Below are 18,533 nucleotides of genomic sequence, written 5' to 3'. Positions count from 1 at the left end.
GTAGTACTACTGAGCAAAGCGCGAAAAATCGTTCCGGCCATCACAGCGCATGCTCAGAAACAAATAACAAGCATGGAGGATCTAAGGCGCTAAAGATTTTACTATCAATCTACTCGTTTTGTACAGAGCACAAATAAAGTAAGTTTTTATGTTGTCACATTTTTGTTTGTGTAAGTGATGGTGTAAAATGCAATATAATTAGTTCTAAAAGGCAGGTCACGACACGCTTATGGGCATTGTTTTGAAAGGACTCAATTGCCAGTCGAGAAGACAGTATTTCATCATTCAAACTTTAAAAGCGTTTTACTCACATAAGAGGTCTTTGTTTCGTGCATATCTTTAAGTGATATATTTATCGATTTAGCGAAACATGTAAACGTGATTTAACGTAGCGGACATATCTTTGCATTTGAGATGCAGTACAGTGTGGTGTTATGAACTCTGGTGGTCAACATATTTGAAATCACCGAAGAAGAGCCACGTGTCATATAGAAAAACGTGAAAGTTTTAAACTCTTAACGTTACCTAAACAGACATTATTTCTCTCATGATAAATCATAAGTTATGAAAGTAGGACACCCTTCAGCTGTCAAACAGGTTTGAAGACCCCAGAAGTGTTTAATCCAACTTTGATATAAGACAGCAAGCATATACCACAATAATCCTAAATGTTAAAATAGAGATGTAAATATTTGATTATTTAATGTTTGAACCACCTGTTAAAATAAGTCAGAAGTTTACTTTCTCAACATATGAAAATCTGACTTTTTCCATGTTTAAGTGCTATAATTCTGACCCCAGTGCTTCTATCAACCTAGAAAATGTGAAAAAGAGCAACCCTGTAACTTAGTTTTGGTAAACCATTCTCTGCAAGCATGTGAAAAAATAGGTCATTGAAATTTGGCTCCCCTTGTGATGTCAGAAGGGGATAATACCACCCCTAATCTACACTATCCAAGCACAGTACTGCCATTTAGTGCAGAGATCAGCTCATTTGCATTTTAAAGGACACACCCAAAATGGCACATTTTTGCTCACACCTACAAAGTGGCAATTTAACATGATATAATAAATTATCTATATGGTATTTTGAGCCAGAACTTCACATACGTACTCTGGGGACACAAAATAATTATTTTACAACTTATAAAAGTATTGGGAAATGTCCCCTTTAAAAATGTGGGAATGGTTGAATAACAACTTCTAGTGTAAAAATAAAAAAATAATTATTTTATTAGAAGTCCATGTATGCATATGTTTTACATAAAATTTGTGGAAATAACTAGCATTGCATACCAATTTTTTCTCTTTTTTTTTTTTTAAACTATAACAGGTGAAGATGATACGCAGATCAAGAATCAGCGTCCGGCCCAATGTAAAGCCAGCAGGCCGAGCTCTGACAGGCTCTTCTGATGCATCTCTAAATAAAAATCAGACTGCTGACCCCACCCCAATAGAGGGGTCAGGGGTCACAGCTGATCAGGCTAAGACTGATGCGCACACCTCAGCAGCAGAGCCGACCAATGCGAAAGCAGCTGTAAGCAGCAGCCATGAGGAGGAATCCACTAGCCACGGAGAGTGAGTGCTGCTCATTTAAAACATGCACTATATTCAATATATAATTTTTTGTGTATATATAAATATATAAAAAATTATAAATTGAGAGTTTACACATGTAATGATTGTTTTTTTTTTTGCTTCACAACAGTGATGCTGCCACTAAATCAAGCAATGCCGAAGCTTCAACAAGCACTTCTTTGTCGTCCGGCCCACAAAGAAGAAAACGCTTAACGGCTTTGCCCAACCTGGCCAAACCTCGAGCCTCCGCTGCCTCCACCAAGACCCCAAAGTCTCCATCCAAGTCCACTGTCAAACCATTAACACCCAGTGAGTCTGAAAAATCCTCCAGTGTTCAAGAGTCTGCTCCTGTGACGCCTTTGGTTAAGGAGCCTGTCCCCAATTTCAAGGCTCCTGGAAGACCTAGACCTTCTGGAGGGGGCAGGCAACCCAAAGTTCAGCCCACACCTGCAGCCCCACCTCAGAATGAAATAGTGGAGGAGACAAAAGGGGGAGGACTATCAGAGGAAACCGTTGGGCATGTGTCTCTGCATCCTCTTGAAACATCCCAATCTGATTCTGGATTGCTTCATGAAAATCCTCCGGAGTGTCCAAGCCCTCCTGCTTTGACCAACACGGTTGTTCGACCGGAAAACAGTTGTAGACTTGATCCTAAGCAAAGCCAGTCTGATCCATTAATAGAAAAACTTGAAAGGCTTAAATCGTCTTCAAAGGTCATAAAATCTTTAACCGCTCTAAAAGACCCTGCAGACTTGATCAGGTTGGCAAAGGCTCGGAAACTCAGAGAGCTTCTTAAAAAGGAGATGAGCAAAAGCAAGGTGTGTGTTTTGCATTTATGTATTATATGCAGAGAAAATAATGGTGGGATTATGACTGCGTGCCGACCGTATTTTATCTATCTGTGAACTAGCTTAAAATAGGGCCCACTGTTTGTAAGTCTCATTTTTATGATTATTGAATTTAGGAAGACAAGAAGAAACCCAAAATAGGAGTCAAAGGACAAAAGGCACCAAAAGATCACACCAAAATGACCATGAAAGAACTGATCTATTACTTACCTGTGTCCAACCCAATGAAGTACGTCTCATACTTAATCCACTTATGATTTTGATCAACAAGCGAGTTTGATGAACAATTTATTCCTTTTTCTGATCTTGGACTGTTGCAATTCGCAGGTCCTTCACAGAGGAGGAGGAGATAGTGTCGGAGATAGTGTTACCTAACTCTCCTACACCAACGTAAGTCTCATCAGTTTGTCTGTCCTCTTATAGCTGTCCAATGTGTTTGTGGATTACAGTATCACCAAACTTCTTGTACCTTCTCAGTTCTTCTAAGCCATCAACTGGTCAAACAGTTCAAGAAATCCAGGCTAGAGATGCTGGTCATGAGGAAGAGGAAGAGAGAGCGGAGGAAACTCTTCCAGAGGAGGAAGAGCCTCTGATGGTACCCAGGGTGAAAGTAGCAGAAGATGGATCTTTGATTATAGATGAAGAAAGGTGAGTGAGGTTTCATCACATGAGAAGCTGCTTATGGAAAGAACCTGGTTCTTCAGATGAAGACATTGAACATAGTTTTAAACCAGTAGGATTTTCAGTAGACCATTATTTACTTCCCCTCGTTTGTGTATATAGTTTAACAGTCCAGGTGTCCAGGACTAATGGACCTAATCCAGCCGAGGACAGAGATCCTATATTTGAACGTGGTTCTACTACCACCTACTCCAGCTTTAGGAAGGGCACCTACACCAAACCTTGGTCCAGTGGAGGTCAGAAACCAATATTAATCCCTACTCTATAATGTGTTTTTATGTTTATTGTTTCCAGTTCTAAGGGATCTCTTATTTTGACTTTTACAGAGACTGATATGTTTTATTTGGCCATCAGCATGGTAGGAACTGACTTCTCCATGATTGGTCAACTGTTTCCACACCGGGATCGTGTAGAGATTAAGGTTTGGTGCTTTAAATATCCTTTGTGAGATAGATTGCATAACAGTTACTCGCAAGCTACGAACAGAATCTGTTAAAAAAAATGGATTTGTAACATTAGGCCATGTTGTTTCGTGCAGAACTTGCTCTTAAAGCGACAGTAGCCCCTATTTTTCAAATCTAAAAATGATCCAGTCTGTGACTTGAAAAACATTATGGGGTGGACAGGGATTATCTTAAAACAGGACTAGGCCTAGGTTTAATTATGAAATATAACTAGTTTTAACAAAACTTTGGACAGCTCTTACATTTATTTTAGTCTAGGACTAGTGTAATCCCTATTCGGGAAACCATCCCTTTATGATCCAAACTGTGAGTTTTGCAACCTAATGAAACATGGAAATCCAGATTTTTCCAGGATCAAAAACAACAAAGAATAGCAGAGCAAACATTGCGTACAGGGGCCCTTGGCTTTATATTGTTGACAAAATTTGCCTTGCGGTGAAAACTAATTGAGGAACCCTCTGCTATGTCCTTAACATCAAATGGCCTTTTTTATCTCTGACTTCATTTGATATTTCAGAAGTTGATACTTTTTTTTTTAGTTCCGTTAGAACCAAATATTTTATGATTATTATTTGTGTTTTAATAGATTTTTTGTCTCAATATTCTACATTTAAAATAATGTCATTTTATTCGGGCTACTTGTGTTCATTTCGAGCTACCAAAAACTGAAGGGCCCACAAAGGCGCCCAAAAAAACCCAAAGGGGGACCAGGAATTTTGAAATTTTGCAAGCCCTGAATTTGATCACTTAAAAGTTATCTTTGAGCATTATAATAGCATGTGTCAAAGTTTTTTTGTTACAGTAATTTCTTCATGCTAAAAACAGCTTGAATGTAACTCTACACCCTTGCATCATTTAGTATACGTGGATTTATGAATATGTAAATTAGTCCTCACCTCAACTAAGTCCAGTTTCACAATGCATACATGAGCACTAATTTTTTTTGCACTGATGTGTTAAATGATGAATTTGCACATGGGTTTGTCTTAAAGCATATTATATAAACAAAAATAAAAAGTTAAGTTTAATTTATATTTAACTTGGATTATTGCTTTATCACAAAAATAAACTTCAAACTGCCAACTCTCATGAAATAGACATAACTTCTAACCAGGGATGCACTCTGTATATACCTTCAAATGTAACTAATTTTTAGATATGCACTGATATGAAATTTTTCCGATTGCCGATTATTCAGACTGATATAATAAATAATTATAGTCTGAATTTTATTATTAAATGTATTATATTATATTATATTATATTATATTTTTATATTATATTATATTATATTATATTATATTATATTATATTATCTGTATATTAGACCGATGCCGATAGTTTGGTGTTTATAATAACTTGCAATAACAAAATTCTGAAGATTAAATTTTCTGAATGTTATTCAGTCATATAATGGCCATTAATATTGAACATTAAACTAGTGATGTTTCTTTACATTTTCTATAAACAGAGCTCAAATTCATTACGTTTTCCAGTTCTCTTTTGATTGACAGGGTATAGTGGCCATGACTTTCTACTCCTGTTTTTAAACTATCAGTAAAAATTGCTTTTATCGACAGAGAACGATTATTAGCCGATATATTGGTGCATCTCTACTATTTTTTTTCATTAATATACGTATTTGACTATTTGGTGGTGTTGTGTTCACAGAACAAGTTTAAGAAAGAGGAGAGAGCCAACTCATGGAGGATAGACAAAGCTTTCAGTGAGTAACAAAATTTAACCTTAAAATTCAGTCAAGAAACATTTTGAAAGACACACTTATAAACAGAGTTCAGTGCACTTTGTTGAACGTGAAATAAATTGAGGATTATGTTTGCAGAGGAAAAGAGACGTTTGGATCTGGACTTCTTCAAAACATTAATGGAGCAGATTTTAAAAGCTGAGGAGAAGAAAAAAAACAAGAACAAGGAGCTTGGAAAGTTGGCTAAAGTGCAAAGGACCCGAAGAAAACCAAAAGGTCGGTTTTCTTTTCCATCTGTCCTTCGGTGTATCAACGACGGTTTTCTGATAAGTTCTCGCACATTTGTTTTCTGACACAGTGGCTAAAAGAAAGGAAATGGGGTCTTCTGATGGTTCGGATAGCGGTGAGGAGGCTGGAGAAAAGGAAAACGAAGACCTCTGGAATGATGGAGAGGATGATGCTGCTTCAAAGAAACGCAGAGGAGGGGCGGAGCAATCACATATTAGGAGCACTGGCAAAGGTACACATTAAAAAGCTTTGTTTGTCTATTTTAAGATCAAATTTTAAGGTTTTATTGCTGCTTAATATACAGAGATAGATGTAAGTCAGTGATAAGTTTTTACAATGATATATTTCATTGGTTTTTAGTTGCTGATGATCCTCATGATTGTGAAAATGAAGTTTCTGATGCTCCATCTTTAGATGACAGGTGAGAATTAGTTCATAGATATTTAAAGAGAGAACCTACAGACATGCCTCTTTTTTTAAATGCATTTATTTCATGTGATAGAGACTAAAATAGTAATGCTTTGTTAGCAGGTTAAAGGAATCTGATTTATCAGAAAATGTGAGCAAGAGTCCGACCATTAAACCGGCCCAGCTCAAGGGGCGACCCCAAAGACCGACACCGACCCTCAGTCAGAGGTGGGGAAATAGACGTCCAGCCGGAGAAGAAACTAAGAAGTCTACCAAGGTAACGTTTACATGTTTGATGAGACATTGGACAGATGTTTTGATTTTTCAAGTTTGGCTTTCAATCTGTTAATCTATTTTTTTGTAAATTAATTACATGACCAAAAGTGTGCAAATGCTTTGCTAGGTCACACCAATGCCAGTACAAGCGAAGGAAAAGAAACAGTCCAGTATTCTCCATGAACTGGAAGATTTTGATGAAGAACCGGACCTCACTGCTGTACAGGAACAAATTTTTAATAAACCAACCAGGTACGGAACCAGCATCACAGCATATTTCCTCTTACCTGTAGATTACCTGTTATTTTACTTTTCTTTTGTCTTTGCTTAGATCTGGTCGCATCCCTAAACTTTCTCAGCACGTGATTCAAGCAGCTGCAGAGGAAGATGAAGAAGAGCTCTCTGATCTGCCATTGACATCTCAAGTTTCTGATCAAGGCTCCCAGATGCCCAACCGGAGGGCCAAACTAAAACCTGGCCCAAGTCTGACACAAGGGATGACTCGGAGGGGAAAATCGAAACTGGTGACCTTACGTGCCTCTGTAGCTGAAGATGATGATGATGAAGAGGAAACAGGCAATTGTGTCCTGATCCATGAAGACCCAGAAGAGGAAAACCAGCCTTTTGTGCCAATGAGCCTTCGCTCTCCACCTCCAGTGAATTCAGAGGTGGTTGAAACCATGGAGGAGGTGCGTCTAAGTGTTTTTGCAGTCTATCGCTTTTATGGTTTGTTCTGTTATGGTCCGTTTTACTCAAATGAGGCCAGAAATAATTTAACCAACTTGCTCAGCACAGTTAACCCAGTTATTGCTCAACTTAGCCTGCTTCAATAACATAAAGCTAATGTCTGCTACATCTCTATTGCTGAGAATGCAACATGTACTTGTGGCATGTCATCTGCTGCCATCTCAAACTATTTGAAAAGCAACTCTGTGTAAATTTGGGCTTGCATAGTTGTGTTTTAGGCTTGAATTGATAGTCATCCAAAAATTGTAATTCTGTCATCATTTACTTAACCTTAAAGGATTAGTCCATTTTCTAAAAAAAATCCAGATAATTTACTCACCACCATGTCATCCAAAATGTTGATGCCTTTCTTTGTTCAGTCGAGAAGAAATTATGTTTTTTGAGGAAAACATTCCAGGATTTTTCTCATTTTAATGGACTTTAAAGGAACAGTATGTAGGATTGTGGCCAAAACTGGTATTGCAATCACAAAACGTGTGGCTAAAACTGGTACTGCAATCACACAGCTGGTGGCCAATATACCAAACGACAACATAAACATCAGTTGAGGGCTGCAACTCCACTTTTTAAATGACAATATCCTGGCTGGACCGCTGTTGTGAGTGATAGAAGTATTTGAAATGAAAATGATTTCTTAATGTCTAGTGACATTTCAGGGCCACTTAATGATTAATTGATATAAATTTCTTACATACTGTTCCTTTAATGGACCCCAACACTTAACAGTTTTAATGCAGTTTGAAATTGCAGTTTCAAAGGACTCTAAACGATCCCAAACGAGGCATAAGGGTCTTGCCTAGCGAAACAATTTCATTTTTGCCACAAAAAATGCACTTTTAATCCACAACTTCTCTTCTTCCTCCGTTCCTGTGATGCGCCAGCGCGTAATTACGTAATGACGTCAAAAGGTCACGTGTTACATGAAACACACATTTGCGGACCATTTTAAACAATAAACTTACACAAAGACATTAATTAGTTTTATTCGACATACAACAACGTCGGAAAGGTCCTGTTTCTCCACACTTGTAAACACTGGGGTATAGTTTCGCATATGTCATCTGTGACGTATTAGGTGAGGTCGCGCTGGCGCGTCACAGGACCAGAGGAAGACGAGAAGTTGTGGTTTAAAAGTGCATTTTATTTTCTTGCCAAAAATGACAATTGTTTCGCTAGATAAGACCCTTATGCCTCGTTTGGGATCATTTCAAGTCCTTTGAAACTGCAATTTTAAACTGCATTGGGGTCCATTAAAGTCCATTAAAATGAGAAAAATCCTTGAATGTTTTCCTCAAAAAACATAATTTCTTCTCGACTGAACAAAGAAAGACATCAACATTTTGGATGAGATGGTGGTCAGTAAATTATCTGGATTTCATTTTTAAGAAAATTGACTAATCCTTTAATTTGTAACAAACCTATATACATTTCTTTGTTTTGCAGAACATAATGAAAGCATTTTATTTTTGGGTGAACTATCACTTTAGTTTTGCTTAAATCAGTCACTCTGTTGTCTGTGAACTCGACTGTGTTGCCTACGATCAATTATTTCACCATTTCATTCATATTAATTTTTGCATGTGGCATTTACATCCCCTCCTCTTTTTGTTTTACTTCCTTCCCCCGGGCACTCAATCCCTTTTGGCTCACAGCTGGACATCTCTATGAATGTTCCCGATATCCTTGGCACTTCCCAGAATGCTTTATGCCCTGAGTTGTCATTTGAGCAGGCTGAAATGCCTGCTGGTTCTGTCCCCTGTGAGCACCAGTTGGACCTGCTTGTTGTAAGTCTCCCAACATCATCTCTCTCATCACGTCCAGTGCTGCCTCGGTGTACTACATGATCATCAGTATGTTTGTTATGGTGTCAAAAATGCACATCTTATTCTTATTTTATCTTATATATCGGTCAATATATTTTTTTATCGGCCAATAAATATTTTTCTTCCTTTAACCTCCTAAGACCCGAGCATTGGTGTGGCTTGCATTTTAGATTTCTTCAAGCTAGGGGTTAGGAAGAACCAATAAATATAATAACCAAATATTTTTCTTTGAACGTGAAGCAGTGTAATTGTCCACGTTTGTGTACAACAGGTTCCAGTTAAACAGAATTGGGTATTATAGTGCAAACAACCAAAAATATGATGTCCACGTATGGGACACAGCAGGTCTTAGGAGGTTAAGGTCACCTAATGTGGCAATTTTCAAGATGTTATATTAGTATCGGGTGTCCTCAGAATGCCTGTAAAGTTTTAGGGGCAAGTACCCTATAAATCATTTATTATACAATGTTGAAAAGGCCCATTTTTGGGTGTGCAGGAAACAAATCTGTTTTTGCGATCGTCTTTTTAAAGGAGTACTCCACTTTCTTAAAAAAAATACTCTGTTCAGTCGAGAAAAAATTATTATTATTTTTGAGGAATTAACTTAAGTTTCTGTTTTTCTTGTTTTGAAGGATGTCATTGAGTTTCTTGACCCAGACCACATGGAAGGTAAGGTGCTTTACTTTACCTGACCCACTGGGCCGGCAGGTTATGAGACGACCCGTATGATAACGAATCATTAATATGGCAACGTCCATAGTGTTAAAACAGGCAACAATTTATGTGATTCACAACTTTAATGCTGCAATCTGTAACATAAAACCGTAAATTAGCATATAAATAAGCACATAATTAATCAAGGTTAATTTTCCAGCTCCCCTAGAGTTAAACATTTGATTTTTACCGTTTTGGAATCCATTCAGCCGGTCTCTGGGTCTGGCGGTACCATTTTTAGCATAGCTTAGCATAATCCATTGAATCTGATTAGACCATTAGCATTGCACCTAAAAAAATAACCAACGAGTTTCGATATTTTTCCTATTTGAAACTTGACTCTTCTGTAGTTACGTCATGTACTAAGACCGACCAAAAAGTAAAAGTTGTGATTTTCTACGTAGATATGGCTAGGAACTATACTCTTATTCTAGCTGCAGCAGGCGTAGTGATATTACGCACTGCCCAAAAATAGTCCCCTGCCATTGAAATTTACCAGGGGGACTATTTCTGCAGCTGCGTAATATCATTGCGCCTGCTGCAGCCATGTCACGGCAGCAAAGTCCTTGATTATTACACCAGAATGAGAGTATAGCTCCTAGCCATATATGTCAAAAAAAATCAAATCTTTTACTTTTTCGCAATGCTAATGGTCTAATCAGATTCAATGGATTGTGCTAAGCTATGCTAAAAGTGGTAGCGCCAGACCCGGAGATCGGCTGAATGGATTCCAAAACGGTAAGAATCAAATGTTTCACTCTAGGAGAGCTGGAAAATGAGCATATTTTCAAAAAAAGTGGAGTGTCCTTTTAACCCATGTACATAAAGTAATCTGCAATATTATGTTTCAATCATAGATGCAAAAGTCATGAGAGATACAATTTTATCTTAAACTTAATAATTAAGCTTGATGGTTGGATGCATCTTTCTCAGTGTGTAAGCAGATCAACAATGAAGCCGCCCAGACTCTTCTGACCATTGGGAACTCGGCTCAAATGATCCAGACGGCAGAAATGCCCTGCACAGGCAAGAAACGATTCATAGGTCAAATCTCAATACAAACTGCAAACTTCCCTCAATGATTTACTAAATAACACATGGCTGTTTTTTTTTAGATGAAAATTATATTGCTGAACAATCATTAAATATCATCCAGGAAGAGGTTGTCCATGAGGAAATGATAACAGAAACAATAGAAGTTCTTGCTGATACCTCAACAGCAATGTCTGATACTTCTGTAAGTTGTGAGCTGGACACAAAAGGTGACCTTGATCCATCAAGCAGTGGGAGTCCTGAGGAAACCTCCACCACGACAGAGCAGCCAATGAGAATACAGGCAACAAATGATGTATCCACCCAAGACGAAACGAAGAACTTGGGTCATTCCACCAGTGATCTATCATCGAAAAGAGGCCGGTTCTCAAAACCCAAGCCTAATGTTGGCCAGGGTTTGAGAACCAGACGAGCACCGAAGCAGCAAGACCCTCATGAACTTCATTCTGTGCAGATCTCCAGTGATGTACCTTTAACAAAAGAGGATCAAAATGCGACAGAACCCACTCGAGACGACACGCCACAAGACTCCACTACTGTCACGCAGCCAGATACATCATCTAAACAAAGACAAGACAGTTGTGACGCCATCTCTGAAAATGTGATTGATGAAGATAGTGGATCTGTCTCTTCACTCAAGAGAAAGAGGGACGATATAATCACAGAGGAATGTGCAAAAAAAGACAGACGAGAGTTAAAAGAGGCGGGGCCAAGGACACAGCAGACAAACAGGTATTAAACAGGCTATCCTGCAAAATCATATTTACATTGTTTTTTTATAATGCACAATTTGCTTTTGCCCACCATCTTCACAAAATCTGCATAATTGGCAATTCACGGCAACTAGTTCCAGTTTTTCCTCAAGACACCAAAAATCAAAGAAATACAATATAAATATTATATAATATATACGAAGTAGTGTGGTTCCATTTCTGTCAAAAATTAGATAATGATATTAAAGAGCGCCTATTTCATTGCTTAAAAACAACGTTATTTTGTGTATTTGGTTTAATACAATGTGTTAAAAAACACATTTTTTCCATATACTGAACATTTATGTAGCTCCAGATTTCACTCTCTTTCTGAAACGCACTGATTTGAAAAGCTCTGTGTCCCTCATTGGACATCTAATCTGTACGTTGTGATTGGTCTGAATACCTCTGAGTTCAGCCGCAAACGTGACGCTCTTTACCATGTTTGAAAGATTCGGTTGCTAACAGGAATTAACTTACAGGCTGTGAGTCCGAAGGGGGAGAAATTATGATAATGTTGGTCTTGTATACATCACCAATCCCAGGATTGTTGCCTACAATCTGTGTGTTTGTTGTAGTCCAAGAAAAGAGATTTACGTTGAAGACGATAACTCACGTCATTGTTTACTTTGCGGTTTGTACCTTTTGCATATCATTAACTTGTACTAATACACACTTACAGAACAAAGGAAATGTAAAAATGTTAATCGGATAATAGGTGCTCTTTTACTATATGCTCTCCGCACGTATTATACGTTCCTAAAATAATTTTGCTCTAAATCTGTTAATCCTGGCCTCAGGCCATGCCGAAATACCACAAAGGAAGAATTGAGTGAATGACATTGTAAAAAAAAAAAAACTTGTGACATACGCACAAAGTTAAATATGGTTTACCGATTATATTTGGATATTGACCACATTTTTTACCTTTTTACATTCATTCAGAAGGACAGTGAAGATTGACTTAACACTTTTTTAGATATGTTGATTTTTGCGCTTAGAGGGTTTTGCATCGAAAGACAAATTTGTTAAATACCAATGAAATTACTAAAGTGACATTTATGAAAATAAGGCGTTTCAATTGCTGACTAATAAATAAAGTGAAATTACTGAACCTTAACATAAGAACCTGATATGTGAGATGCACTTTTTTGCATATATATAGTGACAAAAGATATCAATATTTTATTTACAATTTCAATTGTGTTATTTGTGTCAGTGTGAGTGTGCCACAGGATGAATCAGATGAGACCTGTAAACCTGTCAGGAGGTATCGCGGACCCAAACCTAAACCCAACCTGGCTCTGACATCTAGACCCCCACGCTCCAAGACCCAGCAGAACACAACATTAACCACACCAGGTGAAAAAAATTGACAGCAATATGTTTATTTATATAAAAAAGTGTTGTGTAAAATTGTTTATGATTGTTTGTGCGCTGGTTTCTTTCAGGACCAAAGGAAAGATCACCAGCTGTTGAGTTCTCCACAAGCACTTTCACATCAACTGAAAGCCCTGAAGAGGGCGCTGTAGTTACCACAGGATCTGATGTTTCCCAAAGGATATCTCAACAAGAGACCGTTTCAACAAATATAAAATCAGTTATGGTAAAATATGTTTGTTTGAACTGTGTGTCCCTGGACCATAAAATCAGTCATTAGTCACATTTGTATACTTTAGCAATAGCCAACAATATATTGTGTGTATCAAAATGATCTATTTTTCTTTTATTGCCAAAAATAATTAAGATTATGTTCTATGAAGATATTTTGTATCACGTAAATATAACAATAATTATTTTATATAATATAAATAAATAATTATTAATGTATTTATATAAATAATTATTAATTTATTTAATAAATGATTATTTATTCATCATTAGTAATAAGTGTTGCAAAGACTTCAACTTTAAAAGATGATTCTTTTTTCAATATTTTGCAATATGTCCTTGAAATCCCTGAAAGTTTGTAAATCTGGGGGAAAAAAATTCAAGGCCCTGGAAATTTTTTTTTTGAAAATATACATACATAGATACAGGTCATTGAAAGTGCTTGAATCTATTTTATGTAAGAAGTTTTCTGGAAAAAAATCCATATTATTCCCTGTAGTGTAGTGTAGGATAAAATCATAAAAATTCTAGACTTTTTAAGCACACGTGCTAAACTGTTCACTTTAAATACTTATACTTTCTGTATGCGAATGTTGATTCATACCAAAATGCTTTTTTACATAGCTGTGTTTAAAGCGTAACTAAACCCCTGGTCAAAGCCTGACTCCGCCCACTGGCAATATTTGAAAAATGCAAGAAAGTGGGAAGATCCCAACGGAGAAAGAGGGGACAAACTAAGCTCGTACCAAGTGTGTGGTGAGATCGTAACAAGGGCGTGGTGAGCTTGAACCTGCTTACGTCACGAGTCATTTTTTGGACCCAACATCCAATAGGAAAATTCAACTGCAGTAGCCACCGTTCAACCTGAAGAGGGCAGCAATCAGACGTTTTTACACCATATATTGTAGTATTGAAACACTTTATATCCAAATGTCAAAAAAATTACTAAAATCAATGAACAGCACTAATAAAGCATCATTCTTACAGATCATTAACTAAAAAAAGTTGGTTTAGGGTTTAGTTACTCTTTAACAAATGAAAACGTCTTGGGTTACGTATGTAACTGTTGTTCCCTGAGAAAGGAACGAGACACTGCGTCTCTCTTGCCATACTTCCTGCGTCCCTGTAATGCCGTCTTTGGAAATATTTCAGATAGCGATATACTTCCTGGCTCCCGCGTCACCCTTTCTTTGTCGTTAAGCCTCATCATTGGTTGAATTTGATATACACATTCAGATGCACTTACCCCTGGAGGCATCCTAAAAGTGTCACCGCAATGACGCAGCGTGAGTTCCCTCGAAAGGGAACTGTAACAATGTATCTTAAAATTTAACACAATGTAACCTTGCTCTCACTTGAAATGTTTTCACATTTAGTCCTTGAATTTGAGGGTATTGGAGCTGGAAAGTCCTTGAAAGGTCCTTGAATTTGAAGTTAACTAAGATGTGAGAACCCTGATATTTTTTTAAATAGTTGTAGCTTAACCAAATATTGTCATAACAAACCATACATCAATGATAAGCTTATTTATTCAAATGATGTATAAATCTCAATTTCAAGAAATTTACCCTTATGACTGGTTTTGTGATCCAGGGTCACATATAACAAAATTATGACCTTAATAGTAACAATATGATTCTCATACATTTAACTTAATTTAATTTAGGAAGTCACACCCCAAGTCAAAGAAGTCACACCCCAAGTTACTGAAGATGCGGTAATGTTCGAAGAAAACACCAGAGGTACTTCTGATGAAAGCTCCACAAAACTTCCTGTATGTGAACTGCAGGACACATCTGCTGACCCCACCACTGATGAACCGGTGTTTATACTCTCTCTCACTGAAATCCCACCCACCTTTGATGAGGGGATGGCCTTTGGGACAGAGTCCAAATTACTTTCCCAAAGTCAAAGGTATGGTTGCTTCAAACACAAAAACTGGCAAACATAAGGGGAAGTTTGTGTGAAAGTGTCCATGCTTTTGTCTTTATTTTTAGAAATAATATTTGTCTTTGTGTTGTTTCCCACTTTTCACATTTCAGTGTTAATGAGAGCAGGGAGCCATGTCATCATCTGATCACAGATGCTTTAGTTCTTGTGGAAGAGGAAGAGGAAAGAGGGGAGGGGGACGGGGACAAAACAAGGAAAGGGGATTTGAATTGTAAGGCATCAGCCTCAAGATCTCCGAAGGTGAAACACACATTGTTACTTTTAGCTCTGATACTGTAAATGGTCTTAAAAGTTTATATGTAATCACAAGTGATGTAATTTCCTCTCTAGAGTGACAATACAGAAAGCGAGACAGCACATCATGGTGAGGACATTATCAATTCTCCATTATAATGAACAAATGTGGTTCAGATTATCATTACTAGGGTCATATTTAACATCTGTAAATGAATAGCAATGCTCCTTGCATGGTTTAATTGTGTCTGTTTTTAGTGGACGTATTGGCAAATCCTGAAGCAGAGAGGACTAAAGAGGAACATCTGGAAAAGAAAAAAGAACTTCCTGAGAGAGCCAGAAGAGGTAAAGTTGTTGAAACAATGTAATTCTAATTTTTTTTCATTCATCAGTTTAAGTTCACATTTGTTTTCTTGATGTTTAGCAAAACTGCATGTTAAACCCAACCCAGTCACAAGAAGAAACTCTCGAGCGGCCCATGCTAAAGGCGAGACACCAGGGGTCTCTTCAGAAGAGACTACTTCAGTACCCATTTCAACACTATATAGCCAAAAGACAATATCAGCGGAAGAACAAAATGTCCCAACCACCATTTCAACAACGGTAAACTCTGACAGTTTAACATCAACAGTCATTTCAGAAGGAGAAACTGTTTCGTTGTCGAGTGATGTTCGAGCACCTTCATCTCAGTCCTCCTCAGCTCTCAAAAATTCGCCTCAGCTTGCCAGTCAAGATATTACTGCTGAGGAGTGTGCACAGGTCGACGCCTCCCAATGCATTATGGGACAGGTAGACCTTACAGATAAATTAGCATCGATGGAGGCTTGTGGGTCAGACTCGCAAGATGTCAATCAAATTACACCTGTCGCCACAAGTGCACCACTTACAAGGTGGGTAAATTTGCCTCTTAACCTAATTCACAAAACAACAGTTGGACTGACTATGTTTGCTGATAGCAAAACATTATGTTAAACATATAGTTTTATTGATTGGATGTCTTACCTATAGACCTGGTAGAAGACCCAAGGGTTTCCTGTCCTTCATCACCCCCAAGAACACACAAGGGCCCCCAGGAACTCATCGAGGGGCTAAAACAGGCCCCCAAAAACCAGTGGTCAGTACCACACGCCCAGAGAGGAAACGAATAGCGGCCAGCCCTGTTACTTTGGCAATAAACCCTGAAGCGAAGCGACCTTTAACAGCCTCTGCTTCCACCATTGAGGTACAGTAAATGGTTATAGAGTCATTTTTTTTACTTATGATTAAGTATGATGAATAGTAATAGTGATACTAATGCACACAAGCACTATAGGATCTTTCATTTAAGGGACACTCCACTTTTTTTGAACATATGATCATTTTCCAGCTCCCCTAGAGTTAAACATTTGATTTTTACCTTTTTGGAATCCACTCATCTGATCTTTGGGTCTGGCGTTAGCACTTTTAGCATAGCTTAGCATAATCCATTGAATCTGATTAGACCATTAGCATTGGGCTAATGTACTAAGACAGACAGAAAATTAAAAGTTGCGATTTTCTAGGCAGATGTGGCTAGGAACTATACTCTCATTCTGGCGTAATATTCAAGGACTTTGCTGACTTATGCTGATGATATTACGCTGCAGCCGAAAATAGTCCCCTTAGTAACATTCAATGGCAGGGGACTATTTTCTGGCAGTGCGTAATATCACTACGCCTGCTGCAGCCATGTAACGGAAGCAAAGTCCTTGAATATTACGCCAGAATCAGAGTATAGTTCCTAGCCACATCTGCCTAGAAAATCGCAACTTTTAATTTTCTGTCAGTCTTAGTACACGATATAACTACAGAAGAGTCAAGTTTTAAATAGGAAAAATATCCAAACTCTTTGGTCATTTTTGAGCGGGATGCTAATGGTCAAATCAGTTTCAATGGATTATGCTAAGCTTTGCTAAAAATGGTACCGCCATTGTTTCCGGGAGCTGGAAAATTAGTATATTTTCAAAAAAAAGTGGAGTGTCCCTTTAAGGCCTAAATTATTGTCCACTTCATCATTTCACCTTTCACTGTGTCTTTCAGCAGAATTTAGAAGAAGAGCCCACCAGTGTCTCCAAGTACTTCTTTAGTGATATCTTCACTGAAGTTGATGAACTAGAAGACATGGTTTGACAAAAGCAAGTGGATGGAAGAAGGAACGGGATATAACCTATTAATCAAATACTTTGGACTTGTTAGAATTGTAAATATAAGAAAACTTTATCTAGAGATATAAGAGGAATCGACTGAAGGAGATACAGTCAAAGCGTATACCTCACATTATGGATCAGACTTAGTCTTAGTTGGATTTTAAGGATTTAAATTATTTATTTTAAAAGTATTCAAAGAAAGTGAAAAGTTTTTGGTAAATGTCACAGTTGCACTGCACTTAATGTAAAGTAACAATAAGATTCATGTCTGATCTCAGCATAACTGTGAATTGTTTGACTGTTCTTTGTATCGTTTTAGTTTAGTTAAGAACCAGTAAATGACTTAGTCCGCTATTTTTCTACACCTTCACATTCAAGTATTTGTTTCAACTTTTAAATGCCTTGAAAAAAACCTAGAGACATTTTAAACTTTAACGTTTAATACGTGTTCAGTTCAAGATGTTTTTTTATTGAATTTTAGCTAGTTTTTGCATTTTAATAACAGTTTTTAGTTGGCAAACTAAACTTGCATTTTGATTTAGTGTTGTTATGGTCATTGCTTTTCATATTTGTTTCATGTTTGTATGCAAACGTTAACAAGCAGTTTCACTTGTATTTGTAAATATGTTAATAAAATGTTACAGTATGTTATACAGATTGAACTTTTTTAATTTGTGTGTTTATAGCATCTGCATTTAATACACACAAAAATACACACTTGGAGTTTTTTTTTACTTTGTTTTGTATTGAACCTTTTTATAAACAGAGCATTCTTAGAAAAGTAAAACACAAAAAGGAAGGTAAAAAACAACAATCTAGGAAATAAATAAATATACATATGCAGAAAGGAAGGGGGTAAATAATAAATGTAAAACTAAACTAAAATAAAGAAACAAAAAGTATCACTTGATGTTTTGTACAATGGGAATATAAGTATGGGTAGTACCAAAAAAGTAGGACAAAGTATTATAAATGAGTTTAGCTGCCAGGTTCAGAGTTTTAATAATTTTTATTTTTGATTCTTGACTTTAGAGTTTAATTCTTTATTTTAATAAAAAATAAAATGTAATAAAATTTTAATTTCTATAACACAGCAGACGTGAAACTGTCACGTGGTTCCTGTTACTTTTCTTAGGGCGGTCAAAATTGACCAATCACACTTGTTTGTGATTACTAAATGACAATTCATTAATGTTAAAACAAGTTTAAGTTTCATTGTACGACTCTCTTCGGGAG

General features: G+C 37.1%; 1 protein-coding gene across 4 annotated transcripts; it reads left to right on the top strand.

Moving 5' to 3' along the window:
- The first annotated feature begins 18 nt into the window (after positions 1-18).
- On the top strand, positions 19-17,924 carry LOC135721626 (uncharacterized). Of its 4 annotated transcripts, none has more exons than XM_065244010.2 (28): positions 19-138; positions 1,334-1,578; positions 1,709-2,396; positions 2,543-2,655; positions 2,754-2,816; positions 2,904-3,074; positions 3,210-3,343; positions 3,434-3,528; positions 5,243-5,297; positions 5,415-5,552; positions 5,635-5,796; positions 5,925-5,985; positions 6,096-6,249; positions 6,376-6,500; positions 6,580-6,937; positions 8,648-8,779; positions 9,451-9,487; positions 10,466-10,558; positions 10,648-11,317; positions 12,557-12,699; positions 12,789-12,943; positions 14,615-14,862; positions 14,991-15,138; positions 15,229-15,262; positions 15,391-15,477; positions 15,557-16,022; positions 16,141-16,354; positions 17,191-17,924. In XM_065244010.2, exons 2-28 carry the CDS (start codon positions 1,340-1,342, stop codon positions 17,278-17,280), a joined length of 5,073 nt encoding a protein of 1,690 aa, XP_065100082.1. In that variant the 5' UTR covers positions 19-138; positions 1,334-1,339; the 3' UTR covers positions 17,281-17,924. The 4 variants fall into 4 exon arrangements, with proteins under 4 accessions (XP_065100082.1, XP_065100080.1, XP_065100081.1 ...); XM_065244008.2 differs by having other exon boundaries at positions 20-138; positions 6,093-6,249; XM_065244009.2 differs by having other exon boundaries at positions 20-138; positions 6,093-6,249; positions 17,194-17,923.
- Positions 17,925-18,533: the final 609 nt, after the last annotated feature.

The sequence above is a fragment of the Paramisgurnus dabryanus genome, chromosome 18, assembly GCF_030506205.2.
Source record: "Paramisgurnus dabryanus chromosome 18, PD_genome_1.1, whole genome shotgun sequence".
Classification (NCBI taxonomy): domain Eukaryota; kingdom Metazoa; phylum Chordata; class Actinopteri; order Cypriniformes; family Cobitidae; genus Paramisgurnus; species Paramisgurnus dabryanus.
The sequence above is the reverse complement of the archived record's forward strand: the minus strand, read 5'-3'. Positions and strand labels throughout refer to the sequence as shown.

Bases quoted from the DNA above. Each gene is read 5' to 3' on its own strand.
- LOC135721626 (XM_065244008.2), top strand. From the start codon at position 1,340: ATGATACGCAGATCAAGAATCAGCGTCCGGCCCAATGTAAAGCCAGCA. The intron at 2,656-2,753 runs GTACGTCTCATA...TGCAATTCGCAG, and splicing joins CCTGTGTCCAACCCAATGAA to GTCCTTCACAGAGGAGGAGG. The intron at 5,986-6,092 runs GTGAGAATTAGT...ATGCTTTGTTAG, and splicing joins GCTCCATCTTTAGATGACAG to CAGGTTAAAGGAATCTGATT.